Source organism: Grosmannia clavigera (genome assembly GCF_000143105.1).
Source record: "Grosmannia clavigera kw1407 unplaced genomic scaffold GCSC_173, whole genome shotgun sequence".
Taxonomy (NCBI): Eukaryota; Fungi; Ascomycota; class Sordariomycetes; order Ophiostomatales; family Ophiostomataceae; genus Leptographium; species Leptographium clavigerum.
The window spans coordinates 1,327,897-1,343,528 of record NW_014040765.1 but is presented as its reverse complement, the minus strand read 5'-3'; the positions used below and the strand labels follow the sequence as shown (position 1 = coordinate 1,343,528).

Sequence of the window (15,632 nt, the reverse complement as noted above, 5' to 3'; positions counted from 1 at the left end):
GCAGAACACATGATCCCATGCATCTTCCTTCTCCCCGACATGCCTCGTTTTACGGCACGACACGCCGCAGCGGTTCCAGCCCAAAGATCTCGTCTGCCGAGCCGGCCGACCGTTTCCGTGCGCCGGCTGCTGTGGTTGAGCTGTCATTGCCGTTGCCGTTGCCGTTGCCGCTGGCCGGGTCTGTGTCTCGGTCTCTGCCGACGTCTCCTCCTACCAGCGGCGATGCGCCAACGACGTCGCCAAACAGAAAGGCATGTCGGCCGCGGCCGACCGGACTGGCACGCGGTGCCCGCCTCTTGGATGTGCTGCCGTCGGGGCTGCTGGCCGAGGCGGAACCGTCGCTGCTGTTGCCGGTCGGCGTGTCCTCGGGCTCGAGCATCCAGGCAAAGGACGACTGGGCCAGCGTGGCACGACTGGGGATGGAGGACGGGATGGCGGCAGGCGGGAGCGTCTCTCGTGGCGGCTGCTGCTCCGTCTGTAGAGAGCCTGTCGGCTCTTCGGCTGGACTGTCGGTCTTGGGAGCCTTCTCTTCCTTCTCGACTGTCTCGACCGTCTCGACCTTGTCCTCTTCCTCTGCCTTCTCAACCTTGTCCTCCTTCTCGGCCGTCTCATCTCTGTCCTCCCTCTCGACCTCGACCGGCTCCTCGTCCAGCGGCAGGGCCAGGCTGCCGTCCTCGAGGTGTACCTTGACAAACTGCACCTTTGCCGCGGCCAGCTCGACGACGTCCAGCCACGGGCTTTGTCTCTGGCTCTCGGTCGTCTCGTCTGTATCGCCCGCCTCGCCTGCCTCGCCTGTCACCAGCGACCGCAGCGACTCGACCGTCTCGTCCAGCATCACGGCCAGCTGTCGGTTCCGCTGTTCCATCCGCTCCATCTCGGCCAGCACCTGCAGCACCTGACCGGTCGGGTCTGTCCCCTTGTCAATGACACCGCCACCACCGGCTCTTCCTCCGACCCCCTTGGTCACCTGTCGGGCCTCCTGTAGCCCCTGAATCATGTTCCGTCGGATCTCGCCGACAGCGTCGCGCACCGCCTGGTTAAGGCCCAGCTTCTCGCCGCGCTCCATCACGCCCTTGGCCCCCTTGGCCGCACCGTGCAGCAGCGCGCCCACGCTCTCACGACCGGGCGCCAGCGGCTGTCCTTGGCCCCCCTCTGGGCTCAGCGCCCGCAGAGGCGACCGCACCGCCATTCGCGTCCGCTGCCGCAGGCTGTCCAGGCCGGCCGCAAAGCCCGCGCCGGGCGTCGATGTCCGCGGCGTGCCGCTGCTCCCAGCCGCGACGCGCGTGCCGGGAGCCGAAGACGCCCTCGAGTGCCCGCTCATCGTCGTCGTCATCGTCGGCGTCGTCGGCGTCGTCGGCTGCGGCTGCGGCTGCTGCTGTCTCGCTGGCGCCCGTCCGGTGTACTTGAGCACCAGGCTGGCACCGCCCTCAACATCGCCGTGGTCCCGCAGAAAGAGCGCGTCGTCGACAAAGGTGTGCGGCCCGTAAGGCGGCCCCGGCGGCGGATACTTGAGCAGCAGCGGCAGAGCCACAGAATAGTCCGCCTCCAGCACTAGCTTTGTCAGTGCTTACTAATCAAAAAGAGAAAGTCGCCCACCCTGAACGTACGCTCCCAGCGGATGCGCAGCAGCATGGCCACGCAGATGAGCGGCACGAGGTCCAGATCGGGGTCAAAGGCAAAGATGCCGTCCCAGAGGACAAGGTGCTGATCAGAGGGGAACTCGCGCCCGAACAGCAGGCGGATCCAGCGACTGTTGGCGGCGTCAGAAGCGGGCCGGCCAGAAGAAAGAGCGAGCGGACACGTACATGAGGAAGATCTGCGGCAGGACCTCAATTTCCTTGAGGTGAACGGCTAGCTCGGGGTCGATCTTCATGAGCGTGCCCTCGTGGATGGCCCGGCTCATCTCGACGATGGCGCTCTGCTCGACGACGCCGGCAGATGGACTGAGAGAAACGGGTGAGGCATAGAGGGCGTCTCGGAGGGGGGCGATCTTGCCCTTGTTCTTATTGCTGCTGCTGCTGCTGCTCCTGTTGCTGTTGCTGTTGCTGTTGCTGCTGCTGCTACTACTGCGTCTGGCAGATCCACCGGAGCTGACTTCATAAAAGGCCTGGGCCTTGTCCATGATGGCCGAGAAGAGGGCGTAGGCGTCGTGGGCCAGATAACACACGTCCAGCATGGCCATCATAGAGGCGTCTTCGGGACACGTTTCGGCCTCGGCAGCGGCCACGTCGACGGCGTCCTGGCCGAGCACGTAGACGATGGGCGCCAGCAGCTCGTGCATGCCCTGGCGATAGCCGCCGGCGCGCGGGTGGTGGCAGCACCAGACGAACAGCACGTCGAGGATGAGGGTTTGGATGTGGTCCTGGTGGTAGAACGGCTCGTCCGGCAGGCGACGGACATCCTGGAGGATCTCGCCGCGGACCACATCGTCGCGCCGGAACGTGTCCCAGGGCGACTCGGGGTCATCGGCCAGCGGATCAACGGCGAGCTCGGCCAGCCGCTCGGGATGCTTGATGTACTGCAGGTACCGCTCGCCGAGGACGTCGTAGTCGGTCCTGGCCCGCCGCAGCATCGGCAGCCGGTCCGATGGCAGCGCGTCGCGGAAGAGGAGGAAGATCTGCGGCGGTCAGCAGTGGAAGTGGATGCGTAGAACCAAAAACATACCTTCCAGCACACAGACCGCAGGCCGGCCTCACACGGAGTGCCAGGTCCGCCCTGTCGCACCGCCCGCTGCAGGGCTGCAATGCTGGCACTGCTGCCGGCTGTCTCGATCCATCGCTGTCTGTCGAGGTGAGCTCTCTGTTCAATTCTCATCTTTCTCCTTGTCTTGTCTTCTTCTCTTTCTCTCTCCTCTCAATCTCCTCTCTCTTCTTCTCTCTCTTCTTCTCTCTCTCTCTCCACTCTCTCCTTCTCTCTCTCTCTCCTCTCCTCTCCCTTCATTGCTCACCTGCTCTCAGAGAGGGACCGCATCGCGCGCCCGTGTGTTCAGTGTTCCGGTGGTGCAGACAGCAGAATCCGGGGAGTGGCCCTGCCGTCGGATGCTGTCACGGGGAAACAGCTGCCCCGCCCTGCTGCAGCTAGCGGCCTTGGCGCGCTTTCGCGAGCCCCTCAGCCTCTCACAGGAGGACCTGCCTGTCCTGCAGCCAGAGGGCCACAGCTGTGCAGCCTAAAGGCCACGGCTGTCTGCACCCTGTTCGGCCTCGTCGTGACACCTGTCTCGTCCGTCCCGGACTTTCCAAAAGGCTGCCGCATCTCTGCATGGGCGCCGTACTACGACGTACGACGTGTCTTACCATCTAACCACGTGACAAGGAAACGACACATCACGTGGCAACGTGCATCTCTCCCGAACGGAATCCTTGTTCCTTCTTGCGCCCCGTCTTCCCAACACTCCCACACAGCAGCACCATGTCGGCGGACCTGTTTGCCCAGTTCGGTCCGTTCTCGCCCGGCAGCCAGGCGACGAGCTCGCCGTCGGCCCAGACGCCCGCCCACCGCAGCAGCAACAGCCGGCCAGCCGACGACCCGTTTGCCTTTCTCACCACAGCCCTGTCGCAGACGCCGGTCGCTGCCACAGCACCTGGACCAGCCTCAGCTCCAGCTCCAGCACCAGATACCGACGACGATGACGCCTGGGGCGACTTTGAAGACGCCTCGGCAGTGCCGGACGTGACGACAACCAGATCCATCTCGTATCAGGCCTTTCCACCCGCTCCTCAGCTGCAGCCACCACCACCACCACAACAGCCCAAGACGCGCGTGGTGCGGTCGTCGACCATCGATCTCATGACCAACACCCTCATTCATTTTGACAGCACGCCCGCCACACAGACACCTATACCTGAGCCCACCATTGGCCGGACTGCAGACCAGCTCCAGCCGGTCCCGACGCTTCCGAAGCCACAGCGGCCTGCCAACTCGAACGTGCTCTTTGACGCCGAGGACTACGACGGAACCGAAGGACTCGATCTCGATGACGACAAAGACGACGACGACGACGACTTTGGCGCCTTTGAGACGGCACAGCCGACTGCCACGGCTCTGACAGACCTCCTCTCTCTGTCGGACGCAACCCCAGCAGTTCCGGCTGCCCGTCAGAGGAAGCAGCCACCGGCGCAGCTGCTGTCTGTGGCGAGCTTTGGCGACACCGCCTCGCTGGCCAGCCCTCTGGCTGCCTCGGCCAGCTACCCACATCCGCTCAAGTCGCCCTCTTTCCGGGACCGTAACCCGTTTCCCGGTCTCGTGGTCACAACGCCCAGCGCGTCTGCCTTCCCGACCGAGCAGGTGGCCAACCGGACACCGTCGCCCATCACCGTGTGGCCGACCCTGGACAGCAACTCGGCCCTGATGGGAAAGGACAAAAAGGACAAAAAGGACAGAAAGGGACGGTTGGCCGGCCTGCCGGCAACAGTCGACGACTGGGAGGCATGGGAGCTTGCCGACACGCTGGGCTCGCCCAACACGGCCAGTGCCTTGCAGTCGGCCTCGCCAGCCTCGCGGTGGGACTGGGGTGATGTTGCACCGGCCACAAAACCGGCACCAGCACCAGCACCAGCACCAGCACCAGCACCAGCACCAGCACCAAAGCCCGTGCTTCCCATTCCGCCCGCGATAGCGAGCCCACCCGCGGCCAAGACGATCCCCGACAGCGCCCCCCCGCCCACCAACGTGCCACCGCCGTCGATCCTGCTGTCGGCGTTCCCGGCGCTGCTAGCGCTGCCGGACGAGATGCTGCTGCGGCCGCTGGCCGGACAGCCGGCAGCGATCCGCAGCCAGGTGCTGGGCGACGCGCGCACGATTGCCTTTTTGCGCAGCTGTCTGCAGCTAGCCATCGTGGCAGCGCGCATCGTGGCCGGCCGCAAGCAGCGCTGGCACCGCGACCGATTCCTGGCCCAGAGCATGACCATCTCGGCGGCCGGCAGCAGTCGTGGTGGCGGCATGAAGCTCACCGGCGTCGACCGGGCCCAGGGCCAGCGCGAAGACAGCGAGGCTGCCGATGTCATCGCCGTCTGGCGCCGACATGTCGGCAAGATCCGCAGCGCCGTCGCCGTCGCCAATGCCGCCATCGCTGCGGCCAATGCCGCCGGTCAGCTGCGCCACCAGCAGCCGCTGCGCATCCCCGACCTACCTGCCGAGACGCTGCTGCCCGTCACTGTCGCCAAGAATGTGCCGACCGCCCCCCGGCCCTGCGTCGTCTGCGGCCTGCGGCGCGACGAGCGCGTCCGCGGCGTCGACCCCGACGATGTCCCCGACAGCTTCGGCGAGTGGTGGGTCGACCACTGGGGCCACCGCGCCTGTCGCAATTTCTGGGCCGAACACGAGGCCGCACTGCGGTCACGGTGAGCCCAGGGGGGCGCTTGCTCCTAGGATCGTACGTTCATTGCATAGCGTCGGTACTGCAGCCTTGATACAACAAACTCCTTTGCTACCTTGGTGTCCATATGCATGGGAGCCGTCGTTCTATTCAGAGAAATTGATAGGTGCTTACTGTGACGCTCACACTGTGCTTGTGTAAGCCTGTCTACAGACAGGCTTACACGATGTATAGCAAAGCGCCTACACCTGTCCGTTATCGTGTGTGCAGTAGATCTTAGTGTTAACGCCAATTGGCCCGCTTCGTACGAACTACCACTAGAACACCAATTCTAGTCTCGTACGCGTAATGTATCCGGCGCATTCGACGATATACTGCTTGATCGCCACGCTTTATCCCTACCCCAGAGAGCCTTGTAGGCAACTTGTAGGCAAGGAAGAATAGAAGCCTGCCAATCGACACGACGACATGATGTGTAAAGACCAGAACGGAAAAACATCGGCCCGTAGACTTAGTCATCCTTGCGACAGGCCCCGTAAGTCCATCTGGCTCTGTAAGATCCGACTGCCGTGTATCTGGCCAATCAAAATGCTGTCTTGTCCGTTCACCCACGTTAGCTGTTTCCCAGAGCCACTCCCCACTAACCATCTGCCATCCCACACAAACTCTTCTCACGCGCCGCTGCCAAAAGGTCCCCTCCTTTTTTTCGCTTTTTTTCCTTTCACGTTTCCTTCCCAAAAACTACCACCCCTTCTTATTCTCCCATCTCAACCCTCGACAACCCCCCTCCCCTCTCTCGACCCTCACCCCTTCTTCCCGCTCTCCTTACCTTCCCCTTCCTCGCCCCCCCCCCCTCTTTCTCCTTCTACCATCTCGCTTCCGGTTCCGCCTTCTCCCTCTCTTCCCCCGCTTCTCTCACCCGTTTCGACACCCCTACCAACCTCAGATCGTCCGTCTTCCCACAAGCCACCGGCCGATCCCGATCCTTCAACTATGTCTGCTCAACAGGACATTTCGCCCAACGGCAACGATGCGGATCTTTCCGACCACATGAAGATGGATGACGAGCCGCGTCTCGGCCCCGACGGCGAGATCATCCCCAAAACCGACGAAGAGTATGCCCAGACCCAGCTGACCCTGCGCGCGATTGTGTCGTCCAAGGAGGCCGGCGTCATCATTGGCAAGGGAGGCAAGAACGTGGCAGACCTGCGTGACGAGACCGGAGTCAAGGCCGGCGTCAGCAAGGTCGTCCAGGGCGTGCACGATCGCGTCCTCACGATCACTGGTGGCTGCGACGCCATCTCAAAGGCCTATGCTGTTGTTGCTCGTGCCCTTTTGGAGGGCGTTCCGACCATGGGAATGGGCGGGATACTCCAGGGCAACGGCACCCACCGTAAGTTGCCACGTCGGATCGAGAAACACCAGCCGCACACTGTTGCCATCCCTTTGTTCGCTTGCTGACCGTCTGCAGCCATCAAGCTGCTCATCTCCCACAACCAGATGGGTACTGTCATCGGCCGCGGTGGCCTGAAGATCAAGCACATCCAGGATGTGTCTGGCGTACGCATGGTGGCCCAGAAGGACATACTCCCGCAGTCCACCGAGCGCATCGTCGAAGTCCAGGGCACGCCAGAGGGCATCCAGAAGGCCGTGTGGGAAATCTGCAAGTGCCTCGTCGATGACTGGCAGCGCGGCACCGGCACGGTCCTGTACAACCCCGTTGTACGCACACAGGGCACCTCGCCCACTCTCGGCAGCGGCAGCATCGCACCCACGTCCAACTACAACTCGGGCGGCCGCTCCGAGTATGGCAACTCCCGTGTGACCCGCACTGGAAACGGTGCCGATTTCAGCAACGGCGCCTCGTCACGTCCAAACAACCGGCGCTCCGACTCGGACGCGGCTGCCCGTGGCCCTCCCACACACGACGAACAGGGCAACGAGATTCAGACCCAGAACATTAGCATCCCGGCAGACATGGTCGGCTGCATCATCGGCCGGGCCGGCAGCAAGATTAGCGAGATACGCAAGACGTCGGGCGCTCGCATTTCCATTGCAAAGGTAAGGAAGGATGGCTCTCCGAGGAGCTACACAATTGTGCAGCAGTGCTAACACGCGCAGGCCCCGCACGATGAGACCGGCGAGAGAATGTTCACCATCATGGGCAGCGCCAAAGCGAACGAGACTGCACTTTTCCTTCTGTACGAGAACCTCGAGGCCGAGAAGATGCGTCGGAGCCAGGCTGGACCGGCCGAGTAGATTGTGACAACATACCCCTCCCCCCGGAAGATCCAGCTTTGTTGATCCTTCCTGTCACTCTATCCCGGCGTCTTCTCGATAATCGTTATTAAGCTCAGATTTGGCAAGCCTTCGAAACTGAGGAATATCCAGATCTAGCTTGCCGCAAGGCTGAAATTTGCACTTTTACTGGCGGACGCAACGGTTCAGAAATGACGACACGACGAGACCTTTCTTTCTTTGTTGTTGTTACATTTTTTAGTTATGCTTTTATTTGTCTTAAAGAGAAAAAGGTCGCCGCCACCCACTCGCCTTTCACGTCCTCGAAATCTCGAAATCTCGAAACTTTTCTTTACTATCTCCCTTCCAGTCACACGGTTTCACTCCTTTCGTCTTTTTCTGGGTTGGCGGCCGGTCTCCTGTACATCCGCATAGCGCTTTGCAAAGCCGAGTCTTTCGTTGTCCTCGACAAAGGCGGGCGGATATGGACGGGGAGACAAGGTCCTTTTGCGTGTTTATTTCCTCCCTCGGCGATGATTTATGACGGTATTGTTTTCTGATAAGGAATGGAAAAGGAAAACGGGTTCTACAAGGGGTGCACTTGAGTCATCGACATTCTCGCATCTCGCATTCTCTCTATCCGCCTCGCTTCATCTTCCGGACGCACGCCATCAGCTTCCATTTTTTCCTAGTCATGAAAACCTCCTTTTGAGAGATCCTAACCAAAGCTATCCGCAACCAAACGAGAATCGCCCCAATCTCGTTCGCTGTCATGTCGTTCTGATTACCTCGGCCACACCTTTCTCGACCACCACCGTCCTGGATCTCCTTCAGCACTAATTTCCTCCCTCGGCGTGTTCGGCCGAAGAAATCAGACGCCACTGTATCCCAAATTGACTATACATGCTGTCCCCCAGCTCTTTTCTGCCGCTCTATCTCAGTCTACCTTAGCTTCCTGCCAGGCCATTGACAGTCCATAGAAGCCAAAACACTAGCCGTAACATTTGCGCGTCTGCGAAAGATGGCGGTATATTCGTGTTCAGATGAGAAAATATATGAAATAAAGAGCGTTCTACCGAGTCGGTAGTTGCAGTTCGTACGAGTGCTCTTGGCGCTGTGCTGTAGTATTGAATGCTGCTGAAAGGAAGTTTGCGTGTGATTTCGCTAATAAACCCCGTAGTGTTCGTTGTAAGGTGGTTCTTTGCAACCATACTCTTTAGCAAGTACTTTTACATCCGCACTATACACAGCGCTTTCGTCTACCTAATGTTTCTTTAAATGGACCAAAGGAAACTGTTCTGCCCCTGCTTTAGGACTCCATTGCAACTACGACGTACGGAGTAGTTCCTCGTGTATACGCTACCCGTAAAAGATACATTATATAAGCAGGAAGCTTACACCGCCTGCCGGAGTTGGTTAAGGGGCCACCTTGCTTTATATCGTAGTAGCCAGATTGCCCGTTATTCTGGACCCAAACCGGCATAAATCGAGCTTGCGTCTCAATTTCACTGTCTATCGGCCATGTCTGCTTGCAAGTCGTTCTTTTAGGCCATTCTTTCGTCGCATTTGCACTTTGATTTCTTCTTGGTCGTCACCAGATTGCTACTGCACTGCATCCGTCTTTAGTGTCGGCAGACTATTCCCTCTCGCCCAGCCAAAGCACGACATGGCACGAACAAAGCAAGCGGCGCCCATTCAGCGCGAACCGACGTCCGAGTACGTGGGCAAGGAGGAGCGGGCGGCGGCGCTACGATCGAAAAGCGAGAAAGCCAGCGGCCATGGTCGAAAAACAAACGAAACGGGCGAGGTGTCTGTGGCGGCTGCAGGGATCCAGCAGGTGGTCATTGCCGTGGCCGGCATCTACGGGTCGTTGTAAGTGGTGCGAGAACAAGACAGGCGCGAGAATGGCAAGAGAGAGAGAGAGGGGCGAGACATGCTAATGCCAGGTTGCGGAACCACGACGACAGCCTGACGTGGGGCTATCTGCAGGAGAAGCTGACGACGACAGCCCACGCGGCGCCGATGACGACAGCCAGCAGCAGCCGCAGCAGCGAGGTCTTCCACTTCCCCGTCTTTCTCAACACGGTGCAGTCGGCCATGGCGGCCGTGACGGGGCTGCTGTACCTCTGGGCAGCGACGCCGCGTGGCTGCTTGGTGCCGCCGATCGTGCCGTCGCTGCGGCTGCTGGGACCGCTGTTGCTGGTCGCGCTGACGTCCTCGCTGGCGTCGCCCTTTGGCTATGCCGCGCTCGGCCACATCGACTACATCACGTACATCCTGGCCAAGTCGTGCAAGCTGCTGCCCGTTATGTTTCTGCACGTGACCATCTTCCGTCGACGCTACCCGCTCTACAAGTATCTCGTCGTCGCGGCCGTGACGGCCGGCGTAGCCGTCTTCACGCTGCACACCGGCAGCCGTCATGGCAAGTCGTCCTCGTCGGCCTCGGGCCAGCGCTCCTGGGGTCTTCTCCTGCTGGGTGTCAACTTGCTCTTTGACGGCCTCACCAACAGCACTCAGGACTACATCTTCGATGCTTTCCGGCCCTTCTCCGGCCCCCAGATGATGTGCGCCAACAGCTTGATGCAGACGGCCGTCACGGGCGCCTATCTGCTGGCTGTCAACCCGTGGCTGGTGCACTCGGGCGTCGGCGCCTGGCTCGGCGCCGTCGACGAGTCTGCCGCGGCCACCGGAGGCGAGCTGGCCGCCGCTCTCGCCTTCCTGCAGCGCCACCCGTCCGTCTGGCGTGACGTCCTCGGCTTTGCTGCCTGCGGTGCCGTCGGCCAGATCTTCATCTGTAGGCTTCTTCCCGATGCGCAAACGTTCTGTGACTACTTGCTAACCCGGCTGCAGTCTATGCCCTCTCCACCTTCTCCTCCGTCTTCCTTGTTACCGTCACCGTCACGCGCAAGATGTGCACAATGATCCTGTCCGTGGTGGCCTTTGGCCATCGGCTGTCGCACATGCAGTGGCTCGGCGTGGCGCTCGTCTTTGGCGGCATTGGCGTAGAGGCGCAGATTGCACGCTCAGAGAAGATGAAGAAGCAGGCCCAGAAAACAGCCAAAGCTCAGTAGGCAGATGTCTGTCTGGGAGACCTGTCTGGGGGACAGGAACACAGAACTGCGTTTTTCATATATGGGCTTAGAAGTTTACAAAGAGGGAATATAGATTTATAGCAGCATCTACTTCGTATGTCACTTGGCTTTCACTTCTCGCTGCACCCGTGGACTTGGAGCAGGTGTCACTTGTTAGATAGACATCTGAGGTACATGCGGCTGGAGAATACACAAAAGGAGAAATTATACATTTCGATTGAAGTAGATCGAGGCGGTCCCGACTCTGATTGTCACCCCTGAATATGGAAGCCTACCGTTCGAGTCCACGGAAAGCCTTGTCGGCCGCACCGTGCTCTCTCCAGAAAGAATAACACATCCAGGACGCATAGAGCAAGAAAACACGTGCGAAAAATGAACTGCGAAAAATGAAAACCCCAAGCTCGTTGCCACCCACCCCGGCTTCCAGGAAACAGGAGCCCTGATTGTCCCACACACCACCGTTGCAATGCCTTTAAGATGACAAAAAGGTGCAACAAATTTTCCATATATGCCTAACGTCGGAAGGAAGAAAGCAAAGGTCTCGTCACGCCTGCTTCCCGCGCCTATCTGGCCTCTTCTTTGGTCTTCTAGACGGGGAAGCGACATAAATGCCCGAGAACGAATCATATGAAGGGACAAATGAAAAAATGAAAACAGGAAAAAGTGAAAAGTGAAAAGTGAAAAAGAAAAAGGAAACAGGAAAACAGCGGGGACAGGAGAAACGGGGAAAAAGGGGGAAAGCAAAAAACATAGCAAAAGAAAACGAGAGCCAAACAACAAATAAAACAAAAACTCCAGGCGCGTTTGGATGCTTGCGGCAAGCGGGGAATTCGGAGATATGGAAATCGCTTAGTCGCAAAGAATGACAGTGCGTATCAGCGTTTTCTCTCTTGCTCGTCGTGGATGTAGAGAATATATTGGCATCGGTATGTCGGCTGACTAACCCTATCCAAAACTGTTGTACACGGGGAACCTGCTGCGCGTCTTTGCTGCGCGCCACGCACGTCCACCCCAAGGGAACTTGTAAATGATGGGAACGATGTGATTCAGAATAGAAAGGATATAAAGGGCAGGGTTCGTTGCACCAGGCACTCCCTCCCGCTTCCCCTCCTTCACCGATCGCCCATTCATTCATAGCAGGTCGTCAATCGACCTGACAATGGGCATTTCGCCCTTGGTTGGCGGACTGCGTGGATCGGCCACCTGAGCAGGCCGGCCGAATGGGATGAACGAGTTGCGCGAGAACATGGTCTCGCGCGGTGACAAGAGCTCGTCCTCGCCCGGAGTCGGCGGCACCTCGACAAACCGCAGGCCCGTCATCTCGGAGAACGGCTCGTGCAGCGGGTTGTTTGTCATCGTCTCGGCACGGGGGGACATCAGCGCGTCGTCTTCCGGCGGATAGTCTTCCGCTGGAATCTGCGGCAGCACCGGCAAGTCCTTTTCGCTGACCGGCTGCTCCAACGACACCGCTGGTCGTTCCAAAAACATGGCTGGCCTGTCAATTGACATGACTGGTAGCTCCTGTCCTGTGCTGTGGGGCGGAAACATCGGCGATGGCGGCGGCCGGAACATCATGTCCTCCATGCCGAGGCTCTCGCCGAATCCTGCTGGTGGAAGACCAGGGCTAAACAGCGAAAACTCGGGCAGCTCGGGCAGAACCAGAGCATTCGGTTTACTGAACATTATGTTTTCGTGCTCGCTGATACTGCTGATGCTGGGATTGTGATTGTGGCCGTGGCCGTGGTTGTGGCTGCGGCTGCTATTGTTGCTGCTGCTGCTACTGCTCCGGCTTCTGCTGGGGTCGATCCCAGGAAACTTCCCAAATCGGTGGGCGGCGAAGCCGGGAGACGGCGGCGGCTTGGACGTAGATCCCGGAGCAGCCATCAGTCCGAATCCCAGACTGGGAGGCGCCCGAGCCTTGCGCGTTGGCGGTCTCGTGAGGGTTGGAACGTCGGTTGGAGCCGGCGCCAAACTTGTCGAAGCATAACTTGGCGGGAAAGACGGCACGAAAGACGGAGCAAAGGGCGCCGCAAAGGTCGACCCGAACGACGGCTCCATCGTTGCGGCAATGGTCGGGGCATCGTTTGGAAACCGGCCAAACCTCTGTCGGTCATTCTCGTCCTCCTTCTCGGCCCAGTTGAAGCTCGATGGCGCAGATGCTGGACCGGGAGATATGGCCTCCCGGCTGCTGGGTGTCGAGTTCCCCCGTAGTCGCATGGGACTCCGTCCCGGATGCAAGAACGACGAGCCGGCGGTGCTGCTCTCTTCGGCCGGTAGTGGCGCCGAGAGCGGCTCCTTCGGGGCAATCTCAATCGCATCAACGGAGAGAGAGTTCCGGTGCCTTGTCGGACTCCGGCCAGACCGAGGCCGCAGAGTGGAGTTCGGCGTTATCCGCTTCTTGTAGATGTCCTTCTGGAAGTCCTGCAGGCAGTACATGAGCCGCATGTTGGGGCTGATCCACTTGCTCTTGGACTGGGCCGCATAGTAGGCGTCGTTGACGCTCAGCTCCGGGTTTTGGTAGATGCCGTACGCAATAATGAGACTGGCAGAACGGCTGGCGCCCTGTTGGCAGTGGATCAGCACCTTCTTTCCATCCTTGGTCTTGCTCTCAATCATTTCGCAGAGCCGCATCAAATCCGCTCCGATATCCGTGTTGTGGTCCCACGGGATGTGGATGTACTCGGGCTCTTCCAGCTGCTGAGACGCCTTTGGTGTTGCTGGCGTAATATTGACTTGGGCGTATGTAAACTGGGGTGGTTGTAATGGCAGTGGTTGTACTTCCGCCTCAGCCTCCGGCTCCAGGATGGGCTCTAGGACGGAGATGGAGCCCCTCTTGGGCGGCAGCTGCTGTTCCTGTTGGCTGGGCGGCTTGCCGGCCTTTTTCACCGCTCCGGCTTTGAACGGGTTGCGGACTTCGCGAGCCACGTTGATGACAACGTCAAACCGCGAGGCCTCTTCCGCCGTCGGCTCGAGGTACAGGAAAACATTGTCGCCGTAGATGGCAATGGGGCCATCTGGATAGCCAGGCGTCTTCTGGTCCTCGTTATTCTCCTGTTCGTGGTACGGCTCGAACTCGTAAGCAGCGCGGTTCGCGATCTGCGTTTTTATTGGCGAGTCCTGCTCCAGAATGGTGGAGTCATAACCAGTGGATGATGCGCCTGGCCGACTGGGTCGCAGGAACTCTGATAGGCCGGATTCGTTGCGCTCAAGCACGGTCGGGACGGTCATGCCGCCAGCCGGACCAAAGGTGGCCGACTTGATAAATGACAGCATGTGCGGCGACGACGTGGAGTGCTTCAATGCGCGTCGCTGAAGGATTGGTGGCATTGTCAATGAGGGCGACTGGGGCATTTCTAGTGTCGTAGACTTGACCAGGTCGTTGCTGCTCGTCTTCAAGCTCAGCTGGCTTGGCTTCCGCTTCATGGCAGGAATCTGCGGTTTTATGAATGAGGGCGACGAGGGCTCCGACAGCACCGGGGACGACAGGGAGGGAGACATGAATGGCGGCTGGATCGAGAGACCCTTCATGTTCCGGCGACGCGGCGACGGCGAAGTCACCGGACGTTCCTGGATGCGACTGCCGCCGCTCGAGGCCAGCACCGTCATGCCAGGCAGTCCGCCGAAAGTGGGACTCGAAAAGGAAGCCAGCGGAATCAGGTTTACGGGTGAGTCAGGAGAGGATGACGGCGACGGGTCGGAGAGCGACGAGGAGTCGGTGCAAGACATGGTAGTGGTCGGAGATGAATCGGCAGAGCCGGACATCTGGGTGGATGTGCTGTCGTGGTGGCGATGCGACGGGTCGCAGGAGATGGAAGGGGACTCCTGAAAGGAGGAAGACTGCTGCTGACCAGAGTGGCTGGTCAGCTTGCCATCAAAACTGGCACCAGCAAAGCCGATTATCTTGTCGTCGACAACGGTGACAGCGTTTTGGTCGTCAAGAGCGTCGCTGCCAAGATCGAAGACGGACATGAAGGACGGTATCTGGTCCTCGTACATTCGTCGTGCGGCGGCAGAAGGCATCGTGCGAGCAGGAAGAGGCCGAAGCGAGGCTGCAGTCCACACCGGTTGGCGTCGTGACTGGGTGGTTGTTTCGTCTGGTATTGCTGTCGCGTCCGTGAGAAAGAGACTCGGGCTGGAATGTGAAAATGCTGGAAAGAAAGAGAGGCGCGGAATTGCAAGCTTCTTTACGGCGCTGCCGAAGAAGGGAGGATGTCGCAGGTTTAGTAGAAATAGAACCAACGACAGACTCGTTCGGTTATTATGTACAAGTCGGCACGGTTGCAAAGGGCGACGACGCAAGAATGAAAGATAAAGCGAGACGCGAAGAAGAGAGAATTAATGAACGTTCTTGTCGACCAGTCAACACATCGTCGGGTATAGGGTTCGTAACCGCCAGACAGGCGCCGCAGAAATGATGGGGGTGACGAGTGTCGAGAGTGACAGAACGAACAGATTAGAGGAAGGGGGGATAGCAGTGCTGAGCGAGTCGGTGTTCTCCCTAAGCTCTCGGGGTCTCTCTGAGACTGAGCTGTAGCGGGATGTTAGAAAGGAGAAATGAAAAGAGAGGGCAAGGTGAGCAGGATGGTCTGAGAGGAAGGGAAGGAGGGAAAAGGAAGAAAAAAAAAACACTAGGATTCTGGCGATTGTGGAAGAAAAGACGGCTTGGGAAAAGACAAGGGAGGGGGGACTACGGAGCGACTGTGCGGCAAGCGGATCCTGACCGTCCAGCGACAAGAAAAGAACAAGACGGACAGGGGGGCTGCCTGGGAATTGGAAGGGAATATGGGTGATTGGAGGGTCTGGACATATGTGTGGGGAGTGCGCGATCTGACAGTAACACTTGGTGGTCGTTGAAGAAATGGGGCGGCAGATGAGAGAATGAAAGAGAGATGGGGGGAGTCAGAGCAGGTGAGGACGAGGTGGGACAAGAGAAGCAGCAGGTGTGCGAAAGTGCAGAAGAGACTGACCAGTAGCGGGTTTGACGATAG

The 15,632-nt window shown here is 59.3% G+C and overlaps 5 protein-coding genes across 5 annotated transcripts; 3 read left to right on the top strand and 2 right to left on the bottom strand.

Moving 5' to 3' along the window:
- Positions 1-49: 49 nt before the first annotated feature.
- On the bottom strand, positions 50-2,814 carry CMQ_7753 (tbc domain protein; the record flags this gene model as incomplete). The annotated part of the gene is made up of 5 exons (XM_014314758.1): positions 50-475; positions 686-1,551; positions 1,608-1,750; positions 1,806-2,617; positions 2,665-2,814. The coding sequence occupies 5 exons, from the start codon at positions 2,812-2,814 to the stop codon at positions 50-52; spliced, it is 2,397 nt and encodes a 798-aa protein (XP_014170233.1).
- A 594-nt stretch (positions 2,815-3,408) lies between these two features.
- Positions 3,409-5,343, top strand: CMQ_7429 (serine/threonine-protein kinase ppk6; the record flags this gene model as incomplete). Its single annotated transcript, XM_014314434.1, has 1 exon — positions 3,409-5,343. The coding sequence occupies one exon, from the start codon at positions 3,409-3,411 to the stop codon at positions 5,341-5,343; it is 1,935 nt and encodes a 644-aa protein (XP_014169909.1).
- Positions 5,344-6,307: 964 nt separating this feature from the next.
- On the top strand, positions 6,308-7,573 carry CMQ_7545 (kh domain protein RNA-binding protein; the record flags this gene model as incomplete). The annotated part of the gene is made up of 3 exons (XM_014314550.1): positions 6,308-6,707; positions 6,786-7,375; positions 7,436-7,573. 3 exons carry the CDS (start codon positions 6,308-6,310, stop codon positions 7,571-7,573), a joined length of 1,128 nt encoding a protein of 375 aa, XP_014170025.1.
- A 1,645-nt stretch (positions 7,574-9,218) lies between these two features.
- Positions 9,219-10,623, top strand: CMQ_7634 (udp-glc gal endoplasmic reticulum nucleotide sugar transporter; the record flags this gene model as incomplete). The annotated part of the gene is made up of 3 exons (XM_014314639.1): positions 9,219-9,424; positions 9,499-10,346; positions 10,403-10,623. The coding sequence occupies 3 exons, from the start codon at positions 9,219-9,221 to the stop codon at positions 10,621-10,623; spliced, it is 1,275 nt and encodes a 424-aa protein (XP_014170114.1).
- A 1,152-nt stretch (positions 10,624-11,775) lies between these two features.
- On the bottom strand, positions 11,776-14,664 carry CMQ_7594 (protein-tyrosine phosphatase; the record flags this gene model as incomplete). The annotated part of the gene is made up of 1 exon (XM_014314599.1): positions 11,776-14,664. One exon carries the CDS (start codon positions 14,662-14,664, stop codon positions 11,776-11,778), a length of 2,889 nt encoding a protein of 962 aa, XP_014170074.1.
- Positions 14,665-15,632: the final 968 nt, after the last annotated feature.